Source organism: Drosophila willistoni (assembly GCF_018902025.1).
Source record: "Drosophila willistoni isolate 14030-0811.24 chromosome 2R unlocalized genomic scaffold, UCI_dwil_1.1 Seg167, whole genome shotgun sequence".
NCBI lineage: Eukaryota > Metazoa > Arthropoda > Insecta > Diptera > Drosophilidae > Drosophila > Drosophila willistoni.
In genome coordinates, this window is record NW_025814050.1 from 10,944,293 (window position 1) to 10,970,617 (window position 26,325).

The window sequence follows — 26,325 nt, forward strand, 5'->3', positions numbered from 1 at the left end:
AATTTTTTTGTGTGCGCTCGTTTTTTAAGTTATTTATTAGTTTAAAACAAGAAAACTATAGAAAATGCCAAATATTTGCAATAAAATCAATGAAGCAGTGTAACATCCATTTCTATGGGGCACTCAACAATTTTGTTCAACAGCAAATGGCAACAAAAAACAACGGTTAATTTTCAGTTTTATACTGAATTAAAAATTTAGCAATTGAAAGTGAATTTAATTAGAAACAAAGCAATATAAAGCAACGGCAAAACAAAATGCCTATACGCATGCATTTAGTGCGTTTTATGTATATAAATTTATTACTAAGGTAAGTTTTCTTTGGATCTGCTTTGTTTTTAGAAAATTTCCAATTGACTTCCTGTTTTTTTTCTCCCTTACTCTCCTTCTCCTTTACAGCTGCTGTTTTTGGCTCTACGACAATGTGGCAGCTGCAACTACAACAACAACTGCAACGAAAGTTGCAACCAATCAGCAAGACCAGCAACAGCAACAACAACAGATAGAAACGGAGGCGCCACTTAAGCCAGACACAATGACGCCTGAGCCGCCAGACAAGGACAAAGTATTGCCAAATTACAAAAAAATTAAGAAAATTGCAACAGAATTTGCGGCTGAAGAAAAAGCCCCAATTTTAGCATTAGAAGTAGATAAAGTCGAAGGAGTAGCTAAAGTAGATCGAAATGTAGTAACAGAAGTAAAAGAAAGTCAAGTGCCCGATAGGGAATCGATAAAGGAATCAATTGGCCATGAGCCAACAACAACAACAGCAACAACAAGCGAAGCGGCGCCCCACGAGCTGCCCCATAATGAGAGTGGAGAAGAAGGCGAAATTTCAATAGACACGTCAGTGTTGGCGCCTCCGATGCCTGCTTCTCCTCCTAATGTAAATAGCAATTATAATGCAAATAATGCAGATAATGTCAATGTCGACAAATCGTTGGAACACACTGACAAAGCTGCCGATGCCGCTGCCGCAGTTCAAGTGCCAAAAAATCAATTAAATAATAATAATAATAATTACAATAAAGTGCCTAGTGTTAGTGAAATGCCATCCGAGGCTGAGCTGAAACCAAAGCAAAATCAACAACAGCAACAAAAACAAGATGAATCTACAAAAGGGTAAGTAAAAAGCAAATAAAAAATGAACGTTTTATAAAAAGTAGGTCTAGTCGAAAACAAATGCCATATGCGACTTTGGTATACCCTTTCCCAAAAATCAAAATCCAACGACATTGCAAATTTTTTAACTCTATGGAAATTACAACATTGATGATCAAATTCAAATCATTATTTATTTACTATGTTAGATAAAATATTAATACATAACATATGATTATGAGGTCTTTGACTCGAACTTTAATCTTTGGTATTATTATTTAATTAATTATATTCGATGAAAATTAGTGTTTTAAATGTCAAAAGTTCTGAAAGGGTACAAATAAAGCAATTGAAATAAACTTTTTACATAATTTGCATATTGGGAGATTCCCTCGTCTCTATGAATATTTACATTAAACCTACGTATGTACATACATACGTAATTTAAATTATCAATTAAATTATATTCCCACATTTTGTAATTGACGTGACATTTGTTTACATTGAACTTGAACGTGTGTGTAGTAAAAACGCAATAAAGCATGAGAGTAAGAAAGTAGTAAAAAGAGTAGATAAGTAACAAGAGAGGGCGGACAATAGATAAAGAAATTCTACCATTACTTGCGCTCCTCTTAACCATAACGTACATACTTATATTTTTTAATAAAACAGTTTTCACTTTTTAAAACCTTTTCATCCAAGCAAAATATAGTTTTGTGTTCTTTTCTTAATGTTGAAATCAGTAGAGTATAGAGTATATATTATTGGAATTCATATTGAAATCATGTACATTTGAGTTGAAATTGATAAATGCAAAAACGGAACTAGATAAATGTATGGAAAGTCGCTGCGGAACTGTGTGAAACACATTCCTTTGCCCTCTCTCTCTCTCTCTCTCTCTCTGGTCTCGCTTATTAAATTGAAAGCTTATCAGCTATATGGATGAAACTATTTACTACTCCCATGGATTATAATATAGATTTCTTCATATACATACACACACAAGAGTTCTTATCAACATTTTTTTTCTGTTGCTGTGTGTTGTCACGTCGTTTGGGTTTACGCACGATTTTCAAGTTCATTCCCAAGAGTGTCTCATGTCAAAAGATGAAACAAAATCTACTTAAAATGCGATCAGAAAACAAATAACAAAGTTGCCTCTCACTTAACTGGGCCCCCCAAGGTCAATATTGAATTGTTTTGCATTTTAGTTGTTGTGCTTCTAAAAATAGACAAAACTTTGCCAATATATTTATCAATAGCTCGCTTTTTCAACTAATGACAATTTCCAAATGTTTGCTTGATCTCTTACCGAGAAACGTGTTGGACGAAAAACATTTGCTAACTCAACTTTTTCCTATCTCATAGAGAGTATTCACGACGTCAAATGTAATTTAATATTGATAAATATGATATAATTTAATTGTAGATAAACATTTAGTTATAACTATTTGTGGTTTGTTGTCAGTCTGGCAAGTAAAGCTGGCTTTACATAATCTTATTTGGTTAGCAACTGATTGTAAAGGAAACTGGAGAAGAATTTAAATTGAATCGAGATAAAAAGAAACTCAGTAAACAAATTAAGTAAGCTCGTGTAAGCTAATTAGCTTAAGTAGCTATTTCAATTTGTTGTAGATACTTCTAATCAATACAAGAGCACAAAATTGTCCTATTTAATTACTTTTCTACTGCATTGGTAATTAAATTAGCATTCAAAATTATATTGCCAATAAGATGCTTTTCATTGGCATTGACAAAAACAAATGCAAATGATGTTAAAAATTAAAAATAATGAAAATGTTCGTTTCGTTTCTAAAAATTGCATTAGAAAAGTAATTTTATTAACATTATTAGATAGCAGATAGCAGTTTAAAAAAATCTAAAACAACTTCATAAATTTAGAAAGCTTTAAAAAAAAAACCCCTTAGAAATCTTTGGAAAAAATAAATTATTTATTTAAATTTATTTAATTAACACTAAGAAAACCAAACATCGTTTACCAATAAACAGATTGACTCCTTTTATGGCTAGGCAACAAAAGTCTTGAAACATTTTTATTAAGCTTCAACCAGATTGTGTTATTTTTTTATTATTGTGATGTTGTTAGAAAGGAGGAACACAATTTGACCCGTCACCAAAGCCAAATGTGAGAAGGAATGTATTCACATATTATGGTGTGAAGAGGGGGCGGGCCATTTCTTCCCATTGAAGATATTTGAGCTGCAATTTGAGTTTTGGGAAATTGAATGCAACATGTGGCGCTAGTTGCAAGTGGTTTTTGTACACTATTTTCCAACATTTTGAGTACCCTCAGTTGTATTGGTCACTCCAATGCGCAGAAATATATTTGGGCCTTAATTTGATTAATGTACGAATTTAGTTATCATTTTAATTGACAGCAATAGTTGCTATGTTTATTAATTTGCCACGTAATATTAACTAATTTTGGTTATCAGCAGCTCTTTAATCATTTCAGTTAGTCCGATATTGGCCTTTTCTTTATGTTCAACAGAACATAAAGCTAATTATTGTTAGGAAAAACGATGAACAATAAAAGTTTTAAGGGCTCTCCATAATGTAATTTTGGAAAATTTAACAGCTAAATGACAGCTAAATCGACAGAGGGAACTTTCTGGATTATTTTTTTTTTAATATTTGAAGATTGTCCTCCTATACAGGTCAATATTTAGATTCATAACCAAAATATTTTAAGACAATAGAAGACATAGAAGTAGAGTCATAATTGAACCTGTTACATTACACATGTTGTAATAAATTAAAGGGACGATTAAAAGGACTCGTCTCGTTAAAGATTAATTGCCAAGTGAATGTCCATAAACAATATATGTAGAAATCCATCAACCTTAGGGAAGCTTAATTCCAAAGTTTGGAAGAATATTATAATTCTGTATATTTAAAGTCAATTTAAATCTTCGTTCTTTTTCCTTGTTTCTAACGACCTTCACATGGTTTTGGTCTCCAAAATAGTCCCGTTCTCCAAAATTAAAACTTATGCAAAGAAAAGTTTTTGTTCCAATGAGTTTTCTTTTTCAAGTTTTGATTTTTTCTAGTTAGAATTGATTTTAGTCTTCCTTTTTTTTCGGTACGTTGCTTCTTCTGGTCGTTTCCTTATTGATAGCCTCGAGCTAATTAGGGAAACATATTTGCATGGACATGTGGTAGAAAATATTTAAAAATAATAAATTATTTAACGCCAAGAGAGGTTTGGAGTCAGGTCTTTTGCATTCGGCCAATAGCCAATACCCAATGCCGGGCCATGACCACGACCACGAGACCAAGAGACCATAACGACTGGAAGACTGGAGAGCTTCAGAGAGGCAGCAGCAGCAGCAACCACCCACCCACGCCATGTCTTGTCACAAAGCCTTTTGCCGGTAATTTGCTTTACAGTTTTTCAATTTATTTTCCTCGGGTTTTTCTTTCTTTTTTGTGTTTTTGTTTTGCTTTGTTTTGTGAGTGGTGCGCGCGCGCGTACTTTCTAAATGCCTCCTCGTCAAATCTCCTCTTCCTCCTGTCACCTCTCTGTCTGTCCTTCTCCTAGTTGTGTGTCTGTGGCTCTTTTTCTCTCTCCGTATCAGCTTAATATATTGGCGGTGGCCATTTCAAAATTTCGAAAATGAAACTGCGTTTACAATTCATCGCTGTGGGTCGCGCCAACGCTATATATGTTTTTTTTTTTTTTTTTTGATCCTTTAAAAGGCTTTGCTCAACATTTTTCACAATTTATTAACATCAAAGTGTTAAAATTTGATTTGATGCTTCAACCTTTTGCTAGCTCCCCCGCAACTTTCATTTAGGCATATAAATTTTCAGAATGAAAACATTAGCCCCAGTAACAACTGGGATAAGATGAGATAGGGGAGAGGGAAGAGCAGGAGGATGAGTGGAATTGGCAAGACTTTTGCCTTTTTCCCCCCCAGACAGACATATACGATTCACACATAATGTGTGTGTGTGTGTGTGTGTGTGTGTAGAGTAGTTGGCAGGTGATCGTCGCAGATCGTTTCACTTTCACTTTCTTCTTCGTCTTCTTCTTGTTGTAAAGGACTCTCTAAAAAAATAATAAAAAAGAAAAAATTAAAAAATTTGTTGCTTTCAAATGTATCATGATCTTGCTGAACGGTAATCAAACTTGGCAAAAACACATTATCATGTTCAATTCGACACTTATGCAAATACATTTTGGGGCGCTGGTTAAGTTTTTGATTTTGCCTTGCCTCAATTTTTAGTGATGGCAAAAATAATATCATTAATCGAAATTCATCGAAAGGTGTGCGATTATTGAACCATCAAAAGAAGTATAAAATCATCGATAAATATAATAAATTTGTAAAATTAGCTCCAATATTTTATTAATCTATGCTGTGTGTATTTTAATATCGAGGATTGCAAAATCAGATTTTTTAAATTTTCTATTTTTAAAGTTTAATAAATTATTAATTTTAGTTTTTATTTTCAATAATTACTTTAATTGAAGATAAAAACCAAAAATAATTAATTAATCTATTGGTTCTTTAAATTTTTTATATTAATTTAAGATCTGCAATTATTAATTATTATTCATAGAACAAAAATAAATATAATCGCTTAAATTAATATTTTAAAATCTATTTCTAAAGCAAATGATACTTAGAAAGAAAAAACTAGGAGCACAAAAATTAAAAATAAAATAAAAATTTAAAACATTAGTTACACACTTTCTTGTTTTAGTATCAGTATCTTGAAAACAAGGCGCTCTGTTGGTATTAAACCTCATATTAGAAAACAATATTGAAAGGCAAATTTGAACAGTTTTGAAAAATATGGTAACTATAGCACAATCGGCCTTGACGATATTCCAGTTTAACTTCAAGATAAGAGAACTTAAAAAAAGTAGATCTCGTCTTTGAATTTGACCTGGAACTTCTATCGCATTTGTGTGACAAAGTCTTATCAAATTTTGGTTCACCTGTAGATAAATTGTCACTTATGCCTATCACAAGATTAATCGTGCTCATCACTAATTCAGTTTACATTACATTTGCTGTCAATGATCGCTCAACGATCATGGCTATGCCATAATGATCTTATCTATCTGAACAACAGCAAAAACAAAAACTAACGATAAACCAAAAGGAGCTAAATCCGACAGCTTCGATACTCTATGCCAGCCATTGACCAATGTCCATATATTTTAGTAAGCAAATCAAACAGGCACTGAACAAATATTTCGTTATACCCTCTACAAGGGTATTGAAAAATTGTTTCGCCAAATACTTAATTGATTGTGAGTGAGCGTCGTCATGATGATGATGATGATCAGGATTGTCGTCATTGACTTTCGTCCATCAATTGTTGATCGCAACGATCAACTGATCTCTTGTCTAACTGCTGCATTGATTAAGTTAGTAGCATGATCATGCGTTGATTGTACCATACATACATACGCCTTCACTTGTCTCGCATCACATTCCTTTTGCATTTTTTGTGTCTCTGTCTTTTTTTTTTCTTCTTTCATTCAAAGTCTCTTCGGAAAAGCCGGTTATTGTTGTTGCCGGCATTTTTTCTATCAAGTCTCTAGCGAAAAAAATGCCTCAGACATAGACATAGACGCGTAGCCGCCGTTTGGTTGGTTCGCTGGGCATCGTGCAGAGTGAAAAATGTTCAAGGCGTAGGTGTTCCATGGGGCACTAAGGATTGGGAAGATGGTGGGTTGAGGCAGCTGCAGTTTTTATTCAATTTGTATTTGTTTTGTTTTTTTTTTTTTTTTGTGATACTTACAAATTAATAAGCATTTTTTAAGCGGTTACTGTCAATAGTGATGGTTGAGAGAAAATTTTACCTCTTGAGAGATTCGAGATGGCATGGTGAATGATTCAAAAATCCTGATAAATTACAACTTGCAATTTAATAAAAGTATCGAAAAAAGAAATTAAGGTGGTCTATACATTAAACAAACATTTAAAGATATTTATTGTCAAATCTTTCTAAGCTAATATGTATATGTTTTTTTACATTTTAAAGTTAGATTTCTCTTAGATTTAAGGATTTTTCAGTAGGTGGAAGTATTTCGTCATAACTTTCTATTAAAGCCGCTAAAATTAAATGATATTTGTGAATTTGTAAGTTTTTTTTTTGGCATAATAATTTATTTCATTCAATCATTAAACATTAAATATATCTTTAGGCTTAAAAAAAATTATTTATGTAGATACGTAATGGATATAAAAAAAATATAGATAAAAAATATACGTTTTTTTTTGTATTTTAACGATATTTTTCCCAAAAGTAATGGCTTCATTTTTATTTTTATTTGCTATGTGTCTGTTCGTTCATTAAATTGATCTTTTGTATTGTTGATCAATTTAATGAAAATGAAAAGGAATATTCAGTTAATTGGCATATAAACGAAATCCTATAATTTATGTTAAAACCACAGACAAATAGGTGCAAACAATAATAATAGATGTCTTATATAATCTTATTATTAAACTAATAGCAAACTTTTGTCTAATAGTAATTGGAAAAAACGTAACTCAATTTAGTTGTAAATGTGAAAATTTTACTCAAGGAACTAAAATGGTATTAATGGCTTACAATCTCCTTTTTAAATATTTCTTATCTTTGAGTACAAAGTAATTAAAAAATCTGTAGGTAAACAGTTCTGCTACAATTTAAACATTCCTTTTTTCTACGCCTATTAAAGACTGAAACAATGTTGCACTACTTTTACTTAAAAGCAAAACCATTTGAAAATTTGTTCCAACCAAAATCGATATTTAGCTTTAGAGGTTTGGCAAATTTACAACCAATTTGGTGGTAAGAGGTGAGAGGCGCCAGTTGTAAAAACATATGTTTCTCCTTAGTTTTATTGTAATGATCTCTTGACCTTATTTACACAAAGTGTACATTTAGCAAAAAAGGCATAGTGAACAACTTTGAAACATCAAACAGGCTTTCGAAAATTTACTTTAATATCTAGAGAGAGAAAGATATTAAATTTTATATTATGAGATTGTAAGTCCTTTTAAAAGTTTGAAACATTATTATTTCATCAGTGTTTTCGGTTTCTTCGGGTTAAAAGTAAATATTTAAAAATACGACATTTTCCATATAATTCTTTTCTTTTCTTCCGTCAAATTTCTGCTAAAGGCGTCCTGCCTTTTAAAGAACAAATACTTGTAACCTGAGAAATCAAAATCATTCGTTAAAAAATAGTTTTTAATTTTAATTTAATGTGCAAGAAACTTTTAATTCAAAGCAAAAGGTGATATAACGAAAGAAACATTTTCCGATTCCTAATGTGCTTATCAAAAGAGTAACATCTTGGCGATTTTATATAAAACTAATGATAACTACGGTAAACTTGCTTAAAATCAGATACAGTTAACACATAAACCTTTCGAAAAATGTATCAAAAATTTCAGCCGACTTGAGTTTGATCTTACGAAACAAATTATTTCATAGTACTAAAAAGAGAACACGATATCTATTATCAGCTTAGAACTACAAGTGTTGCTAAGGCCTAACGAAATCTTGAACGCTAAAACTAGTTAAGAATTACAACTTAATGAAAGAAAAAGAAAGAGCAAAGCTTAGAAATTCCAGAGTTTCTAAAGATGAAGATTCTACGTTTTTTCTTTCAATAGGTGTGTTTCATTTAGGAATCGGTTTAGTCAAGAACTTTAAAAGTATTTAATTTAAAAACTACTTGTATTATTTAGATTATTTTTGATTTCCTTAAGCTTTTACTTTTTCGTAGATACTTTGAGGAGTTTACGCTTTGATGTCTGTGTTAAGACGTGTGGGAAATAGGCATTTATTTTTTGTTTTTTTTTCGGTTCTTGTCGATTATTTGGCAACCTATTGAACTTGAAATTTAATTGCATTTGCCTTATTTGGCCTGATCTTTGCCTTGGTTTTCACCCGCAACAGCATCTTTTGACAGCATCTCGAACTACAAGATAGATAAAAATCGTTTCTGCACTTGCACTTGCCGCACTTTCCACAGACGTAGCCGTTGTCGAACCTTTTACGTTTCCCACATGGGTCTGTCTCACTCTATCTCTCTCGGTCTTCTCTTTCTTCGAACACCTAAGCCACGAACCACTTAACAACTCGTGTGTGTGCTCAATGTAGCTGGTTGTTAGAGTCAATTGTGTAAGCGCCTTTTGGGTTCGAAAACACTTTCGGATTACAAGTGTTTATCTTTCAATGCAGGCGTCTCACTGCGATGGCAACCGGCAACCAGCAACCAGCAACCGGCAACAGCAGCCGCCACCGCAGTTGGCATCGTCGTTCAATTCAATTGACACTGTTGGCCCGTTGTTGTAACCTTTTTATTTGTTTAAGGTTTTTTTTTTTTTTTTGGACAAAAGGAGTCAACATCATCAAAGACATTTTGGCGGCGATTTGCCAATTTTTTGTTTTTGTATTTTTTTCTTTTAATTTTTTTATAGGACTTTTTTGTGTGTTGTTTGTGTTTGCAACTTGCCAGCGGTTGCATGGCCAATTTATGAGCCACATTTCACTTTTTTTTGGTGTGTTTTTGTTTAGCCGTTTTTTTGCACTTGTGGCAATTAAATATGTTTGAATATTTTGTTTGTCCAACTTGCTCAAATATCCTGATGATTTTTATCTATCTGTTATAAAAATAAAAAAAAATGTTTTTGTTGTAAATTTTTGCCCACGCCTTGCCAAGCTAATGGTCCTGCAGCTTGCAGATTTAGACATAAACCTGTCACAAGGCAAATCACACACTCAAAAAAAAAAGTGCCACAGACTCAAAAAAAATTTTTTTTTCTGCTTCCTTGGGGGCTTTGAAGGCGAAGCTGTTTGTTGTGCTGCATTTTATTTTGTGGGGGCTAAAAGTCGTTTCCGACACCTTCTTTTTCTTCTTTCTGCTTACTCTTTTGCTCCATTATAATGCAGCTGTGCCCCAAAGGGAGAGAGGGAGAGGGAGACTCCAGACATTGGTCTGGAATAAACAATATTTGCATTTCTATCACAGAGACACAATTTTTTGTTGCCTTGTGGGTGGTAGAGGAGCTCAAGTAGGCAACAGTCATGAAGTTGCCAATCAAATATATTTTTTTCTATGATTTGCAAAACTCAAAAACCGAAAATAATAAATAAATAAACCATTTTTTTTCTTGCTCTTTGTGGCTTATTGAACAAATGCCGAAAAAGTGTCAAGAAAATTTTTAGCTGCTATATTTTTGATCTGATCTCACAAGCATTTTATTATATAATCAATTTAAAAGATGCCCAGTTTTTAGATAGGACAGTAGAAAACTAACTTTTGTTTATCAGATAGTCTTATAAATATCAATCCAACGAATCCAAATCTGTGGTCAAAAAAAAATCTACCCATTATAGTTTGGGCAGAGCCGAGTGTATAAAAGTCGGTTCGAAGATAACCTTGATGTAATTTTATTTTTTAAATAATTATAGATTATATTTCAACATATTGTACTATTTTTAATAAATAACGCTTTGAATTAAAATTATGCTGATTTTGTACAAAATTTGTTATGCGACATAAGTAAATGAAATTAACTAATTTTAAAAGCCCACATAGACCCCAAAAATTTAAAGTGAATCGAAATAGAAATTTATCCTAAAAGACAACAAATTAAACTGACTAAGTATATACATAGCATATGCATTCATTTGATTAAAATATATTTCAATTATTTACAGAATTTTTAAGCATTCAAAACCTAATGTGTGAAAAGTCGAACAGTGCACAGAAGAGAAAAAACAAAAGGTTATTATATGCTCATTAAAAAAAGTTTTTTCAGGATTTCAAATAACACACCTAGATTTCGATAAAATAATTTAGTAAAAAAAAAAATTATAAATTAAATTTCCGAATTACTATAAAATTTAGGAAACTATCGGTCAAAAATTTATATACTTACATTTCAGAAAAAAAATGTTGTTTGGCAGTGTATATATAGTCAGTCACTTGCAGCGGCTGAGTTAGTTTTTCTTCAATTTATTCATAATTTGTATACAATAGATTCATATTCTCTAAAACTCTAAAGAATACCGAAATTCATAAAAATCTAATTTAAGTGTAAAGATCAAGCGTCAGTTCAAAATTAGCATGAAAATTCTAACCTCTAGAGCCTAGTTCGATCAACGTTCGACAAATCTAAGATAAACCGTTTAACCTTTATTGTTGATACAATAAACAAAATAAAATTATTAAATTAATAATTTAAACATTGTAGAATTGGAATCTAGGACACTTTTGATAACGTTTTAGAAATAAGTTGTAGTTTAAATGAAGAACAACGATTAAACTTTTTTGAATCTAAAATATTCCGAACCATTCTTTGTAAAATGATTGTACAAATAATTCACAAAAACTACCGATGAGATCAAAGGCACCGCAAATTATTTTAAATAAAGTTAAAAAATAAAAATAATCCAATATTAATCGAATGATTAAACGAAGCATTAAATAAAATGAGTCCAACAATATGGGTATATAATTTAAATCGTTGATGCATATGGTCATAGCCATATTAAGATCGGTTAAGTCAAATGAATGGTTAGTTTTAGTTGCAATTTGCGTCTTTTATCTTATCATCATCAAAGAGAAGCTGTGTGTGTGTTTCAGTGTGTGTATATGTGTGAAAAGCTCTTTCTCTTAGAGGCTTTTCTTTCTTGTTATCAAATTTAGTTGATGCCCAGACAGGCCCGAAGGGTGCGGGGAGGTAGGAGTTGCGGTTAGCTCAATATGCTGTGTGACAAGTTTGCCGGCAAATTGCAGTCGACGTCGACGTTTCAGCTGGCAGAGCTGTTGCAAGTGCATTTACAAATGATGCCGAATGTTATGAGTCTCTTTCTGGCTGATGGTATTGGTATTGGTGTGTGTGTGTGTGTGAGTGGGGAGACAGTGAGAAATCTGTTTTTCCACTCTCTTTGTATTTCTCTCTATGTCTCTCTGGTGAGTCTCAATGTGTGTGTGCGACATATGGCCGGTTAATTTTCTGCACACTTGGACCACAATTACCTAGAGTTTACTCCGTTAATACAATTCAGTTCTCATTTCGATTTCCAGTGGTGCGATCGTGCGTTTTTCGTCGCCTCCGCTGTGTGGTGTGTGGTGGTGGCTCTCGGTTTTGAGTGGTGCCGCGCATTGTGTAAAGTGAAGTGAACTAAGACAAGGATATCATCTAACCATCTATTTAATAGATAATAATATATCCTTATCCCGTGCGTGTAATCCTTTAGTCCTTGTGCCCGCTGTGCACTTGAACGAAGCAGAAATACTTTAACTCAATTGAAACACAAATATTTCATGTAAATTGAATACTTATGTGTGTAGAAGTCCTTGACTACAGCTGTGACATCCTTCTGATGACCTTTCCATTTCCTCTTTTGGATTATTGATTTGTTTTTTTTTTTTTTTTGCTAGTTGCCAATTGTTTATTGTATAAATAGTCCACAAAAAAAATAGATCTCAAATTCTATTGATTTTGACAATAACAAATATTTGTTCTAGTTTATTTGACAATCAGATCCACTAAAAAACTAACCGGATGTCAAACCATTAAGATCCACAAATTGTCTATAATTGAGTTTGTTCATCAATTAAAAAGCGTAGAAGCAACATCATCATCATTACAATTCCAGTTTTTCGACTGTGCGAAATCTTAAAACTATTTGCTTTGGCATAAATTAAAACCTAAATACATACTATCTAAAATACATACACACACCGAGACACACACATTTGCGATAAGTTTTTATCTATAATGACTAAAGCCAGAAAACAGATGTAACAAAAAACTGTTTCTTTAAGTAAGGTTTTGTTTTTCATAATTATGTGCTTTAAAATGAGTTAATATTGATAACTAATTTTAGTTGATCTACTTTGTTTCGAGCACTCTCAAGTTCAACGAACGTCAATTAACTAAATTTTTAGCGCTAAATGATAGCACGTTTTGCAATGATCATAAACAAAGTTTTGGAATTTTTTATTGTTTTTGTGTTAATCAGAAATTGAAATGTAAGACCAGTTTCGATCTTCTCATTGATATGATTCGTAACCTGTGTGAAAATAAAATAAGTATAATATATAAATATAAAAGTATTGAAAATCAACTTGTAATAAAGATTTCTCAGTAAGAAATGGGAAATACTGCCACTATTGCAATTGACTTCATTTCAGTGGTGAATCCTTGGGAAGGCAAATGAAGGAAAACTGCTCTATGTATCCTTGTAAACTGCTCTAATCGCCCAATCTAATTCTTTATCCCTATCCATATATTCTTATCCTTTGCATTATTTTACATATTCAATTTGATAGCAAAATGTACGTATAGATCAGACAAATATATACCAAAAAAGAGGATTTAAATTGTTTTGTTAAACAATTTTACTTAAAAAATTTCAAATTTAATTGATATTACAAGTTTATTAAACACATATGTATATAAACGTATGTGAAGAATGTTGTTCAGCTTTGAATATTAAAAATATATTTTGAGGAAAAACCATTTTCTGTTTTCGACTATTTGTCTTTTTGCTAGAAAAAAAATCTCATCAAATCTAAATATATCATTTTTGAACGTGATGCAACGAGAACATAAACCAAATACATTGGTTATTAATGAATTTGTTGAAACATATCAACATTAAATTAATTAAATTATAAGAAAACCGATTTTAATAAAACTTTTAATATACATTTACCTCTAGTCCCCTAGTAAATAAAATGTTTTGAATTCCAGCTCTTTTCTCTTTATATCATTCTTGATATCAGCTCAGGATTTACTTTAAGATAAGTTCTGGCGTTAAATAAAAACTTAAAACTTTCTGTGTTTAGAAAAGTCCAAATTTCTTTAATAAACCTTAAAAAAGGTCCTGAAAAAAACTTATTTTTGGGGTAAAATGTGTTTTCGCTTGGATATTTGTTTTGTTTTACATATAAAATGACACCATTCAAATGAAGTGTAGAAAAATTTCTTACAAATTTTTTAAAATTGTTAAAGTGCTAACTGGACAAACCATATTTTAAATATTTCGAACAGTGCCGAATCACTATGCAAACAGAATAAATAAAATTTTATGGATCATATTTCCTATAATATATACCGAAACCCTAACTTATGCGCAAAAAAAATGTTCTTAAACACAACAGAAAAAAAAACAGATATAATTTAAATTTAAAAAACATGTTTCTAGGGGCATTATAAAGTTGCATTAATCTGTTCTACTATCGTTTTCATATGCCTTTAAATTGGAATTCAATATTAATATGATTGATGGATTTTTACCCAATAATCTCATTATTCTCATTTACCCAATAATAACGTATACGCAGAGTGTGCCAGCTAAAGTAGTAACATTTTGCATCAATCTAATCGCCATATAAACTAGTTCTAATATTTACAGAAAATATTGTAGTAACTAGTCAAAAATGGCTTATACCATATTTTCACTTTTTCACACATGGCAAAAAAAAAAATATGGAATAATTATTTTATTTTATGCGTCTTAAGTTATTCAAATAGTCAAAGAAAAGCCAGAAATTCCTGACAAACTTGTAGGCCATATGCAAAATGCCGGAACGGGGCTAACCCAATATGTGGTGGCACCTTCCTCCAGCTCACCTCTATTTTTCTCTGTCTCTCGCTTTGACTCTGGCTCGATCACTCAGCTGAATGTCTGGCTTAGTGCCCAAGACAATTTTCGCAGTTTGTGAATTTTTGATGCCGACTCACGGCAGACAGAAAACAAGCCATAAATATGCCAACTATCAGCCACCAGCTGGGTAGTATATATATGTACATATACCTGGTTATCTTGTGGGCGTACTGTTGACATAAGTTGTGGGTTTGCTGGTTGAGAATTTTGGCTTTAAAAGGTAATCAATTAGTTGATCGCTCTAAGAATTTTCACCAATCATTTTGCGACTGGCACCACAAGTAACTAACTAATCGATGGTTTAGTTCGTTTAATTAGCTTAAAGTGAAAACTTAAAGACACATAGGCATTACGGTTGTTAGCTTCCAAAAGGTGCCCTAACTACTATATTTATGTGATGAGTTGTTTATTATGCAATAAAAATGCATACAAATGTTTTGCTAATTATTACAGAGACTCGGCTCAAGTGTTTTTCGTGACTTTTTCATGAAAAGCCTTTGAGGTTTTTCAAAACGGGGCAGACGACACAGGGAAAGAGAGAGAGAGAGACAGATAGAGGGGAGTAGTAAAGATGGGAGTGATGGAGACGAACCCACCTCTAGACATCTCAAGTTGCCCAGAGTTAAGATGATGCAGAGGCGTCAGGTGACGCGTCCGTTGCGCTCTCGTAACTTGTCTTCCTATAAGTTTTTCATCTCGTTTTGTTGTTGTTGTGGCATAGTTTTTTGTTTTTTTTTTTTTGTCGTTGTTTCTCCCTGTGTTTTTCTTTTTCTCATTCATCGGAAAGGCCACTTGAACTGATTGGTTACAAAATACAATTTTTTGATTTTAAAGAGGTTACAAACGAACATGAGCGAACAATTACTTAAGCCTACTTATAAAAAAAACACAAAAAAATCAAAGAATTATTTAATAAAATGAAACTCTCCATAAGTTAATAATTATTCAATTATTTTTGAAGCTCTCTTTATAGCTTTAAAATGCAAATACTAATCAGATTTAATAATTAAAAAATTTTTTTTGGGGAATTTAGGTTTGAAATGTAAAAAATGAGTTTAAACATGTTTTCTTTAAATTTTTATTTTTTGCTCATTTGATCTTTTTTGAACACTAGTTCTTTTGTATTCGCTTTCTATTTTTTGTAAATGCTCGGAGCAGACAAGAGAGAGAGAAGCTTAGGATTGACTGTTCATCCAGAATACTCGTACTTTCGCAGAGTGTCCTTCAGAGTCACGTTGCCCGTTTGTCTGTTTCTATCCAAACTACTTTCTCAGTTTTAAATCCATTCAATCGAGATTTCGTATTTAAGCTTCTCCTTGATGTACGCAGAAGATTTAATAAAATGAAGGGGATTTTATTATTACAACTTATAGAAATCAGACAAAGAAAACAGTGCAATTGAGGGCTTCAACTGTGGGCCCGTTTTGGGTTATTCAAGTTGAAAGACAGAGAGCCATATGCTATCAAAGCAGTATGAAAAAGATAGCCTTTGGTATTGCGTCTTAATTTTGCTTCTAATATTTTCATTTATATGTAGATACATTGTCGTCATAGAACTGCGAACCAAAAAGAGAGCTAAGAATAAACTTTAACTTTTTTTACAAACTGAGGTTTTGATAACTGTGAATATAAATCGATAATTGAATAAATTGATAAAGCGATATATCTCTAGCAATAAAAATAGAAAAAATGGCAAACTCGATATATTTTTTAAACTACTTTAAAAATTTGTTTTAAAAAAAAAAACAAAATTTACAACAATAACTTTAAAGTATTGCAATTTTATTTAAAAAATAAACAAAAAGATCATTTAATATGTTATTGGCTATTACATTTATTACTGTAAAAGAATATGCTAATAGTCTTTGTGAGATTTGTGTGTGTGTGTGTGTGTGTGCGATTTGCGTAGTTTTTGAAACCTTTTGCGATATTTACTTTTTTTCACCGTCTTTTACGCTTTTTTGTTTGTTAGTAGTTATTTGTTTTTTTTACCTGTTTCATAAGTTTTTAATGGCTTGTTTAATTTTATAGGTAGTCAGAAATCATTAAAAAAAAATTATATGGCATTGCTAATGAAATTAAACATAAATAGTTAAGTGTTGGGATCTTTTTACCAATTATGTGAAAGTGAATTTAAAAGGGGAAAGTAAAGTGTTTGCTTTAAATGCTTCCTAAACTTCTGTTTAAAGTCTTAATATCACGCATACGCAAAGTAGAACACATTTATGGTTTTCTAGGTGTCATGTGAACTGTATTAATGTGTCACACAAACTGATTAAATACCAAAACACATTATATATACATTTAGAAACGTATAAAAATATGTGCGTTTGTATTTGTATATTATATTATAATCCATATTAAAGTCTTTGACGTAAATAGGAAATACCCAAAAGCGAAATAAAATTGTAAATGAGACGACAGTCTAAGAATGACGAGCAAAGCTTTTGAAGCAGGAAATTTATATAGTGTATGATGTACATGCATTCACATAATAATAATGTGGGGTAAGGAGGCTCGACATTTACCTATACTATATATGTATATACTTTATTGTCCGATAAATTTATTGAATGCGGTCAGTGACCAAGCCAAGCGAAAAGAATTAATTGTTGAACTTAAAAGATTAACAATTGCATAAATTACATCGATTTTGTTTTTTTTTCAGTAATTATATATATTTTTAACAGGGAAGAATTGAAACATTGCCATGTGCCCAATTTAGGCTATTAATTGAAGATATTTGTCTAAAAATTACGAGTGGAAAATATTCAAAAGAAATCAACACTTTTATGCATTTAGATTACACCTTACACATAGGATTTACATTGTTAATCAGCAATAAAAATATGTTTTTATTAAATTTAATCTTTACAGGGTTCATTAATACTTCTATTCCATAGAAACAGTCAAAGTGAATTCCCACACGAAACGTGATTTTCTTATCATCGACAACAAAAAATCCCATTTGAAATAATCTATTGAGATGTTTCTTAGTAAAGAACTTTTAAAAAGTCATTTAACTTGCTTTTTGCTAGAGTATTTAATAAATTTGAATTTTTGCTTTTGTTTGTCATTTCATCTTGACACATTTCTTTTATAATTTATTTATAGTAAATTCTATTCATAATCTTGTCAACGGAATAATAATAATTTTTTTCTTTTTGTTTTTTTGCATACGCACTTTTTGCACTTGGCATAATTTTTAAGGACTTGTATATATAAAATTTATTTATTTATATATACTTTTGTAAATAGATAAATGCAAATTATGTCAATTAAGTTGTGTTTTGTTTTTGAAAAAAAAAAAAAGAAACATTTTTACATTACATTTTGTTTCATTTTATGACACGTGCTTGTTAGAAATATTTCTATTTGAATAGATAATTGGCAAGATATTTTGACATTGCAAAGAGTCAAAAATGAACAAATAATGCATTTTCTATATGTTCAAATTTTTGAACAACAATTTAACATAAAAATGATTTTGAAAACATTTAAAAGTTAAACAATTGTGTTCATATATTTTCTTCTTAAAAATTTTATGAGTACATCAAAGTGAAATACGATTTTAATGTTTCTGTAAAGATCTCGAAATGGAATGATTTTGTACTATTATCTAATTAATTCTTATCTAAGATAAATAATTTAAAAAAACGTTAAATCGCCCATAGAAATTAGAGTTCATAATTATATTACAATTAATTACGCTTTAGCTGTTCTGTTTTCAAAATATACACTAGAAATTTGAAATTATAATACAACAATAGTCTTTTAAATTTTTTATCCCTCCAATCCCTGAATCCCTGAAAACTTTCAAATTAAGCAACAAATTTCAAAAATTAACAACAATCTTTTTGAACTAAAATAAAAAGTTGCGTCTTACATTTTCATAAACTTTTGCAAATCTTAGCAATTCTCTATTTATAGACAAGTCGAATTTTAGATCATTTTTACATGAAATATCTCATTTGGAAAAAATTTGGAGTTTTATATTTTTCTAAATGAAAAAGGTCATCATCAAGAACCAAAAATACAAACGAAAAATCGAAAATTTGAATAATGTCGTTTCGTAGGTTATTGGTCTAGGAAAAGTGAGTGAAGGATATTCCCTTTAAATAAACAAACCAAAAAAAAGGGAAAACTTAAGTTTTGCTATTTACAAAATATTTCCAAATATTTTGAAAATTTCTAATTCACAGTTTAAAGATTTTAATTTAAATGAAAGTTTTTAGGTTTTGAACCAATCTGAAACAATTTGAGATAATTGTGTAACTCAGTTTAGTACATAGATGACGCTCTAAAAGTGGTAGATGGTTTTTGAGAATGTCACAAAGTAGGGCAGGTGTCTCTCACTTAGTTACTAGGTGAAGGGAGGGGTCTCAAATTTCTGGAAAATATAGGTCACGTGGTTTTTGATAGGTTAGTTAATAGGTATACAAAAAAAAGAATATTAACATTAAGAATATACTTTCTATACAAATGGCTGAATTTCATGCTAGTTATAAATTTGATAAACCATGGTCTAATTGATTGAAACCCCATTTCTGATTAACATGACCTTAGATTCGAACTAAACTAAAGCAGGAGATTAGTTGTATTCATTGTTTTCTTTGCAAGAGTATAAAGATTTCGTTATGGGCGGGTAATTAATTGCTTTAATTGCAATTTGATTTGTTATCACACAATCTTAAAAAGTGAATTTATAAATCGTGCATTCGCTTTCATGTCACTGGCACCGAAATCGTCTATAATGTATACTATATAGTATATACTATATATCTCTCTCTCTTCAGAGTTGAAGCTGCAGCTGTTTGCTCGCTAAAACAAACGTTTCAGTTTTTGTATATTTTATATTGAGTCAACAGCTGAAACTTGGTCGCGCCTTTTATACAAATTCTCTCTGCATTGCTCTACAACTACATTTATATTTACATTTAATCATTTTCGTTATTTATCAGTTATTAAATAAACTTCCGACGTGGCGGTTTCTCACCTCCAGACAAAAGAGAAAAAAAAAATCAAAGTGAGGAACTGACAGATAGATAGAACACAATCTTTAGCATATTTTGTAGCCACGGTCACAGCTGTTGTCACAAAACAAAAAACGAAAAAATAGGGCAAAACTTCTGCTACATTATGATAAATAAATTAATTATTTCATTGTTCAAGTGCTTCTTAACTAAAGTTTCAAATGTGTTAACAAAATGCTGCTACAATGCGTTATGAAATTCATTTGTAGCGAGTTGAAAAAGTTGAAAACAAATTTAACCATGTTTTTAATATTCTTCTGGATAATATGGTTCTCACAAATTTTGGCCATATCGACTGTGTTTATGAGGTGAGCTAAATTTAAAACAAAGAAAGCAGTCGTTTTTATTTTAAGGTTTTTACTAATATTATACTTATACTTATACTGTGCACCCTTCCAAACTTGAACTTTCTTTAAATATTTACTAAAAACATGTATAAAGTTTGTATTAAAAATCTGAAGAGATATATGTGTTTTTATGTTTGTATTTTTTTAAGAGCCGTTAGTATATTTTTTGTTGTTTTCAATATTACAGTTAAAATTTTATAATTTTAGGTTTTTGGATTTTTATTTTATCAATCAAAAAATAACAATTTTTTATGCATATTAATAATAAATAAAAATAATATTTTACTATTTTTATCAAAATCGAAAAATTAGTTTATTTATTTTTGGAAAAATAAAAATGAGGCAATTATTAAATCATTTGTTTATATAATTGAAAGATTTCCAAATGATTTTTGTTTACAATAATTACTTTTACATAAATCAATTGGCTGAGAGAGTGGTAGATAAATCTACGATGAAGATCAGAAGTTTTCATAACAACAAAACTGTGCCTATATTTGAAGTGTTGTTGATAGATATTGTAAAAAGATAAAAAGATGGATATTGTAATTAGAAAGTTTGTCTGAAAAGGGAATGATTCGAATCACAAAAAGCCCCAGAAGAGAATATGGCCTAAAGAATGGCGGGAAGATCCAGGAAAGTTGGCAAAATCCGTTTTCGAACAAATGGGTTATCCTAAGAGTGTTTTAGTATTATATACTAAAAAATCTAAATAGATAATAGAAACTGTTTAACAAGTTCCAAAAGACTTTGTTGTACCTATATCTTAAATGGCATATTTCTTTCCTCTAATGTATATATTAACTTTATTTGTTTGCAGCTTTCCTGAGATCATAACAGAGCTGCCGACTGTAACGGTTACAGAGCTGCCATTGGAGCATATAAAGAACCGTTTGGATGCAGTTATCCTGGACAAGGCTGAGCAGGCGGCAACAGCCAGTAACAAAAGTGATCCACGCGAACAGCAGGAGGAAAATTCCAAGGAATTGCCTCAGCAGGGTAAGTTAAAAAAATACCCTATTATAGTTTATATAAAAACCTTTTCGTATTTTCCCTGCAGATGAGCAAATCTTGAAAATAAATGATCCAGGAGGAGGTGTTGATACAGATGAATCAATTTTGGCTCCTGTTGAAGGCAGCATTAACGAAACTTTGACAGCAAGTAATGATGGAGTTGGTCAGGCGAATGATAGTGATGTAATCACTAGCAATTTGACCGAGGAGGTACCCATGCCCGTATTCTCAGAGTGGGCACAGAAGCAAATGGAAGCTGAGGCCAGTCGAGAGCAGGCTATGGAGTTGGAGCAACAAGTGGTTAATAATTCGGCTCAGAGAAGAAATGCCACCAGTTCGGGCAATGGCAAGCAACCCACATTGAAATTGCGAGCCAAAAACTATGCCTCACCCGACTGTGGGGCCAAGATAATAGCCTCCAATGCAGATGCCACCAATACGGGAGCCGTGTTGAGTCATTCCAGTGATGAGTACATGTTGAGTACATGCGGAAGTCGCATTTGGTTTGTCGTGGAACTATGCGAAGCAATTCAAGCCCAAAAAGTCGAATTGGCTAATTTTGAATTGTTTAGTTCGTCACCGAAAAATTTTACTGTAGCCGTTTCCAAGAGATTTCCCACCCGAGATTGGAGCAATGTGGGACGATTTGCTGCGGAAGATAAGCGCACCGTCCAGACATTTGAATTGCATCCTCATCTCTTTGGGAAATTTGTTCGTGTCGATATACATTCACATTACTCCAAGGAACATTTTTGTCCTGTTTCGCTATTTCGGGTATTTGGAACATCGGAATATGAGGCATTCGAGACGGAAATTCGTCCAAACGATGAACTGGATGATTTCTATGATGATTTTGGTGGACAACAGGATCAAGCTCATAAGTCATCCGGCGGTGGCGCTGGTGGTAGTGGTGGTAATGGTGCTGGTGGTGGTGGTGCTGGTAGCGGAGGTGGTGGTAATATATTTCAAAGTGCCTCCGATGCTGTTATGCAAATTGTGAAGAAGGCCGCCGAAGTTTTAGTTAAGCCCACCAAAGCGTTTAAATGGTCCAGCGAATCGTTGCTCTGTCGCACTGCATCATTTGATTCGTTTAGCTGTGCCACTTGCAATGTCACACTGGTGGAACGTGTCAACACACTGATATCTTGTCAATTTCATCAACTGCAATTGCTTCTCCATCTACCCCAACTGAGGGAGGATCTGCTAAAAAGTCAAATCTGTGAAGAGGAATATGGCATAAGTTTGACCAGCGCCTCACTCACCTTTACGTGGGCCAAACGAAAGAGTTACTATGTTAGTATGTTGCCGCCAGAGCAAGTTGGAGCCCTATGCAAGCTTCTACAAGTGGAACACAATATAACAGTGGAGCAGCAACCAGCAACCTTAGAGAAACCACTCGATTTGCCGCGAAAGGAAGAACAGATTAACTTAAATGCTCCCGAGATAAGCCAGGAAATTGCCCAAGAAGAAAAACCCGTTGAATTTTTATCCCAAAGCTCAACTCCCAGTTTGGAATTACTTAATCCGCAGACTATAAATAGTCAAGAGTTGCCTGTTAAGGAGACGCCTTCGATTTCTGATCAACCAATTGCCTCTAAGCCCAGCCAACAATTACCTCCAACACCAGCAGATGTCAATATCTTTAATGTGCCGCCTGTCCTAGAGGAAGCTCAGGCTGTTCCATCTCCAACCCAAGAACCTCCAGCTCTCTTGGGCACAGAGGCGAGCAGCACTGAAGATAGCTCAACAGTAGCCGCTAGCACCTCAAGCACCACAGAGACAGCATCTAGCAGCTCGGATCTGGCCATTGAGGAAACAAATCCAGCCAATTGGGAGAGTATTGATAATCTTCTAACCACAACGGTGGCATCGATAACAGCTGGCGGTGGAGCAGCAGCAGCTGCTGCTGCTGTTGTCAATGGCGGAGGCGGAGCCACTGTCGGTGGTGCTATACCAGCCGGTTCCAATGGTGTCAACCTACAACAAAAGCTCACAAATGGAGCACAGTCGGAAAGTGTCTTCATAAGGCTCTCAAATCGCATTAAGGTAAGTCCAAACACCCACCAAGTGGTTACCAAAAGAGCATGTGCGTCATTACACACAAACACAGACACTTACACACACATATAGAAATACTCTCGCACATGGTAAAGAGTATTTCCTTATGGAAACGCCAGATAGATAAAAAAATTTAGTTTCAGTATCAAACAAGTTCAACTAAATGCTATTTATGTTATACTCCTTTAAAAAGGGTATATGTATTCTGATCAGAAGTGTCCAACCCGTATCCGACCTTCTAAAGTATATATATTCTTGATTACAACGACAAGAAAAGATCATATAGCCTGTTTGTTTGGCTGTCTGTCCAGACAAAGTAAAATCCTCTTAGAATGTTATGAGAGATGGTGTTGAAATTTTCCATTTAGGATTCTTTATATTTTTGGATTGAAACTTTTTCATATATTTTTAAAAAGTTTCGATAACAACGCTCGGTCGAAGAGAAAGACTAATGTAAATAACTTCATTATTTTCTAAGCGATTATCATAAAAATAAATTAGGTTAATTTAATTGAGTTATTAACGACAATGCCAAATTTCAAGAAGATCGGATAACAAGCAGCATTGTTCTTGGATATCTTCAAATTATTAACATATGCAAATAAGAATTTATAATTTTCGTAAATTTGATCGGAATCAGTTAACTATATTATATAGCTGTTAGATAGATAGAGCGACAAGAGTAAACAAACTTCGGTTAAACCTAGCCAACTTTGTTTATAAGTTAGGGTATTCCCAGGCCAGCTTTGCTCTCTAGTTCATTGTCCCCCAGCTGTCTTGTTTATAGCCAAGTTGCGTGTTGTTCAGCCATTACAATAGGTAGCTACTTTCCGGTAGCTCTTTATTGGCCCCGCCCAAGGGCTCTCAATTTCATCCTTGTAACAGTTTTTTTTTTTTTTTTGCGCGCTAAAATAGTTACCTATGAACCACCCCAACCAGCACCCACCAACCAACGTCATCATGCTAGTTGGCGTAACAACAGCTCGCCAAAATAATAATAATACCTTTTCGTGTTTTGTCTTTTGCAGGCTCTCGAACGCAATATGTCGCTGTCTGGCCAGTACTTGGAGGAGCTATCGCGTCGCTATAAGAAGCAAGTGGAGGAACTACAACAGACTCTAACCCAACAGACGCTAACAGTGCGCTCCCTGGAGGATCAAAGTCGTCGCTATATTGAGCAGGAGCAACTCTATCAGCAGCAAAGTGCCGAATTGGCCGGTGAGGTGCGTGCTCTAACCTACCAAGTGCAGGCTTGCATACTGGTGATCATTATCGTGGGCACTTGTATATTCCTCATGCTGGTAATGGGCACAGTCTACTATCGCAAATTGCGTCGCCAGACCCAACAGTTACTGCCAACAGCAGCAGCAGCTGCCACATCGCCATCTAAGCAAAAGCTGAAGCTAAGTCGTCGCAAATCCTATGAACAAATGACGACCACGACGACGGGTGAGTCCCAACAATCGCCGGCGAAACAGCGTCGTCCTAGCGAAGAGGCCATGCTTATACTTAAGGAATGCGGCGATAGTTCATCAAATGCTGAAGACCCTTCCATGAGGCAACGAAAGATATCCGTTTGCTATGGCAGTAATAATAATATCGCAGCCAATATGCTAAATGCCAGTGCTCGGGCGTCGCTTCACAAACGTAAGGGAGCAAAAAATTCATGGCATAAGGAGGAATCAGTTACAGATAAATTCTTCGATGTGGGTAAGTAGAGTCAATAAAACTATTCCCTAAGCCTGAATAGTTATAAATGATTTGTTTTTCTTACCTTGTAGATACATTAAAAAGTCTTAAGCAACAGCCACCACAAATCAAAGCCAATAGAAAGAAATCTCAGCCAATGGGAGTAGGAAATGGCCTTAAACGACAAGAATCTGCGCCAGCCACTTACTCGCCGCTAGATGAACACTCCGAGGAGCCATCTCAGACGGATTACGATGAGAGTTTGATACTTGACGATGATGATTTGGCCAATTTTATACCAACCAGCGATTTGGCTTACAATGAATTCATGCCTGACGGTCCATCGGGCTATCAGATATTGGATACAGTCGATGGCAAAGTAGATCCCGTCCAGGAGAATAACGCCAGCAACAATTCGGCGAACAAAAAAACACGTCGATTGTCCTCGCCAGGTTTCTTTAAATCCCCGTTTGGCAAGAGCAAGAACAAAGGTGGCAGTTTTAATGGTGGCATCAAAAATAGCCATTCAGCCCATGAGGCCACCTCCTGGGAATGGTATCGCTTGAAACGCAATGAAAAGCATCAACAGAAACTGGCCGCTAGAATGAACGCCAATAGTTTGGATAGTGCATCGCTGTCAGAAGTTCCATTTCCGTTAACATCAACGGAAAATTCATTTCGCATACTTGGCGAGGCCATCATCTCGTCCGGTGAGAGTGTCAATCACAATGGAAATGGCCTAATTCAAAAGATTCCACTACCCACGAGCAGTAATAGCAGCAGTGGTGGCAGTACCACTTCATCCACCACAAAGAAAAAACAGCGAGCGTTTAATAATCTGTTTCGAAAAGTCTTTTGATGAATGTTTTATTCAGCTTAACTTAGTTGTTTAGCCAACTGATAATGCCCAGTTATTAATTAACAAAAACGATTGTTTATATAGAGTATACTTAACTTTCCGCTAACTTCTTTTTAACCATTGTGTTCACCTTCTTTGATGAAACAAAAATGTAAAAGATACAAAATTGTGTCGGGATATTACAATGGAATTTCCCAACAAATTTTCAAAAAGTTCCTTCTTTTCCTATATATGTATGTATGAGTTGCAATCAAATGCAAAATGACTGTAAAAAAAATGAAAACAAAACAAAAAATGATTTATAAATGAAACACGAAGTTTAACATGTAGTACTTATATAGTTTTATAGCTTTCCTTTTTTTAATACTTTTTGCCCAACAACTAGAAAAATATCTCTAAAGGAAAATCAACAGAACCTAGATATTAGTGTAATTTAAATTATTTCATTTATGATAATTCCAAGCCTCGTTATTATTCTTGCTAAAAAAAAAAGAAGTAGTTTTTAGTTTAATATTTAAGTGAAAACGAAACGAAAAACAATTTGCAAATTCTTTGCCAA

At 33.0% G+C, this 26,325-nt stretch overlaps 1 protein-coding gene across 2 annotated transcripts; it reads left to right on the forward strand.

Moving 5' to 3' along the window:
- LOC6642416 (SUN domain-containing ossification factor) lies at positions 1-25,969 on the forward strand. Of its 2 annotated transcripts, XM_023175566.2 has the most exons (6): positions 1-310; positions 400-1,122; positions 20,967-21,145; positions 21,207-23,206; positions 24,247-24,928; positions 25,000-25,969. In XM_023175566.2, exons 1-6 carry the CDS (start codon positions 258-260, stop codon positions 25,764-25,766), a joined length of 4,404 nt encoding a protein of 1,467 aa, XP_023031334.2. In that variant the 5' UTR covers positions 1-257; the 3' UTR covers positions 25,767-25,969. The 2 variants fall into 2 exon arrangements, with proteins under 2 accessions (XP_023031334.2, XP_023031335.1); XM_023175567.2 differs by lacking the exons at positions 1-310; positions 400-1,122 and adding an exon at positions 19,959-20,107.
- The last annotated feature ends 356 nt before the right edge of the window (positions 25,970-26,325 follow it).

What these genes read in the sequence shown, in the direction of transcription:
- LOC6642416 (XM_023175566.2), top strand. Translation starts at nt 258, where the DNA reads ATGCCTATACGCATGCATTTAGTGCGTTTTATGTATATAAATTTATTA. An exon ending in CAAGGAATTGCCTCAGCAGG is followed by an intron (nt 21,146 to 21,206) that starts GTAAGTTAAAAA and finishes TTTTCCCTGCAG; the next exon opens with ATGAGCAAATCTTGAAAATA. An exon ending in GGCTCTCAAATCGCATTAAG is followed by an intron (nt 23,207 to 24,246) that starts GTAAGTCCAAAC and finishes TGTCTTTTGCAG; the next exon opens with GCTCTCGAACGCAATATGTC.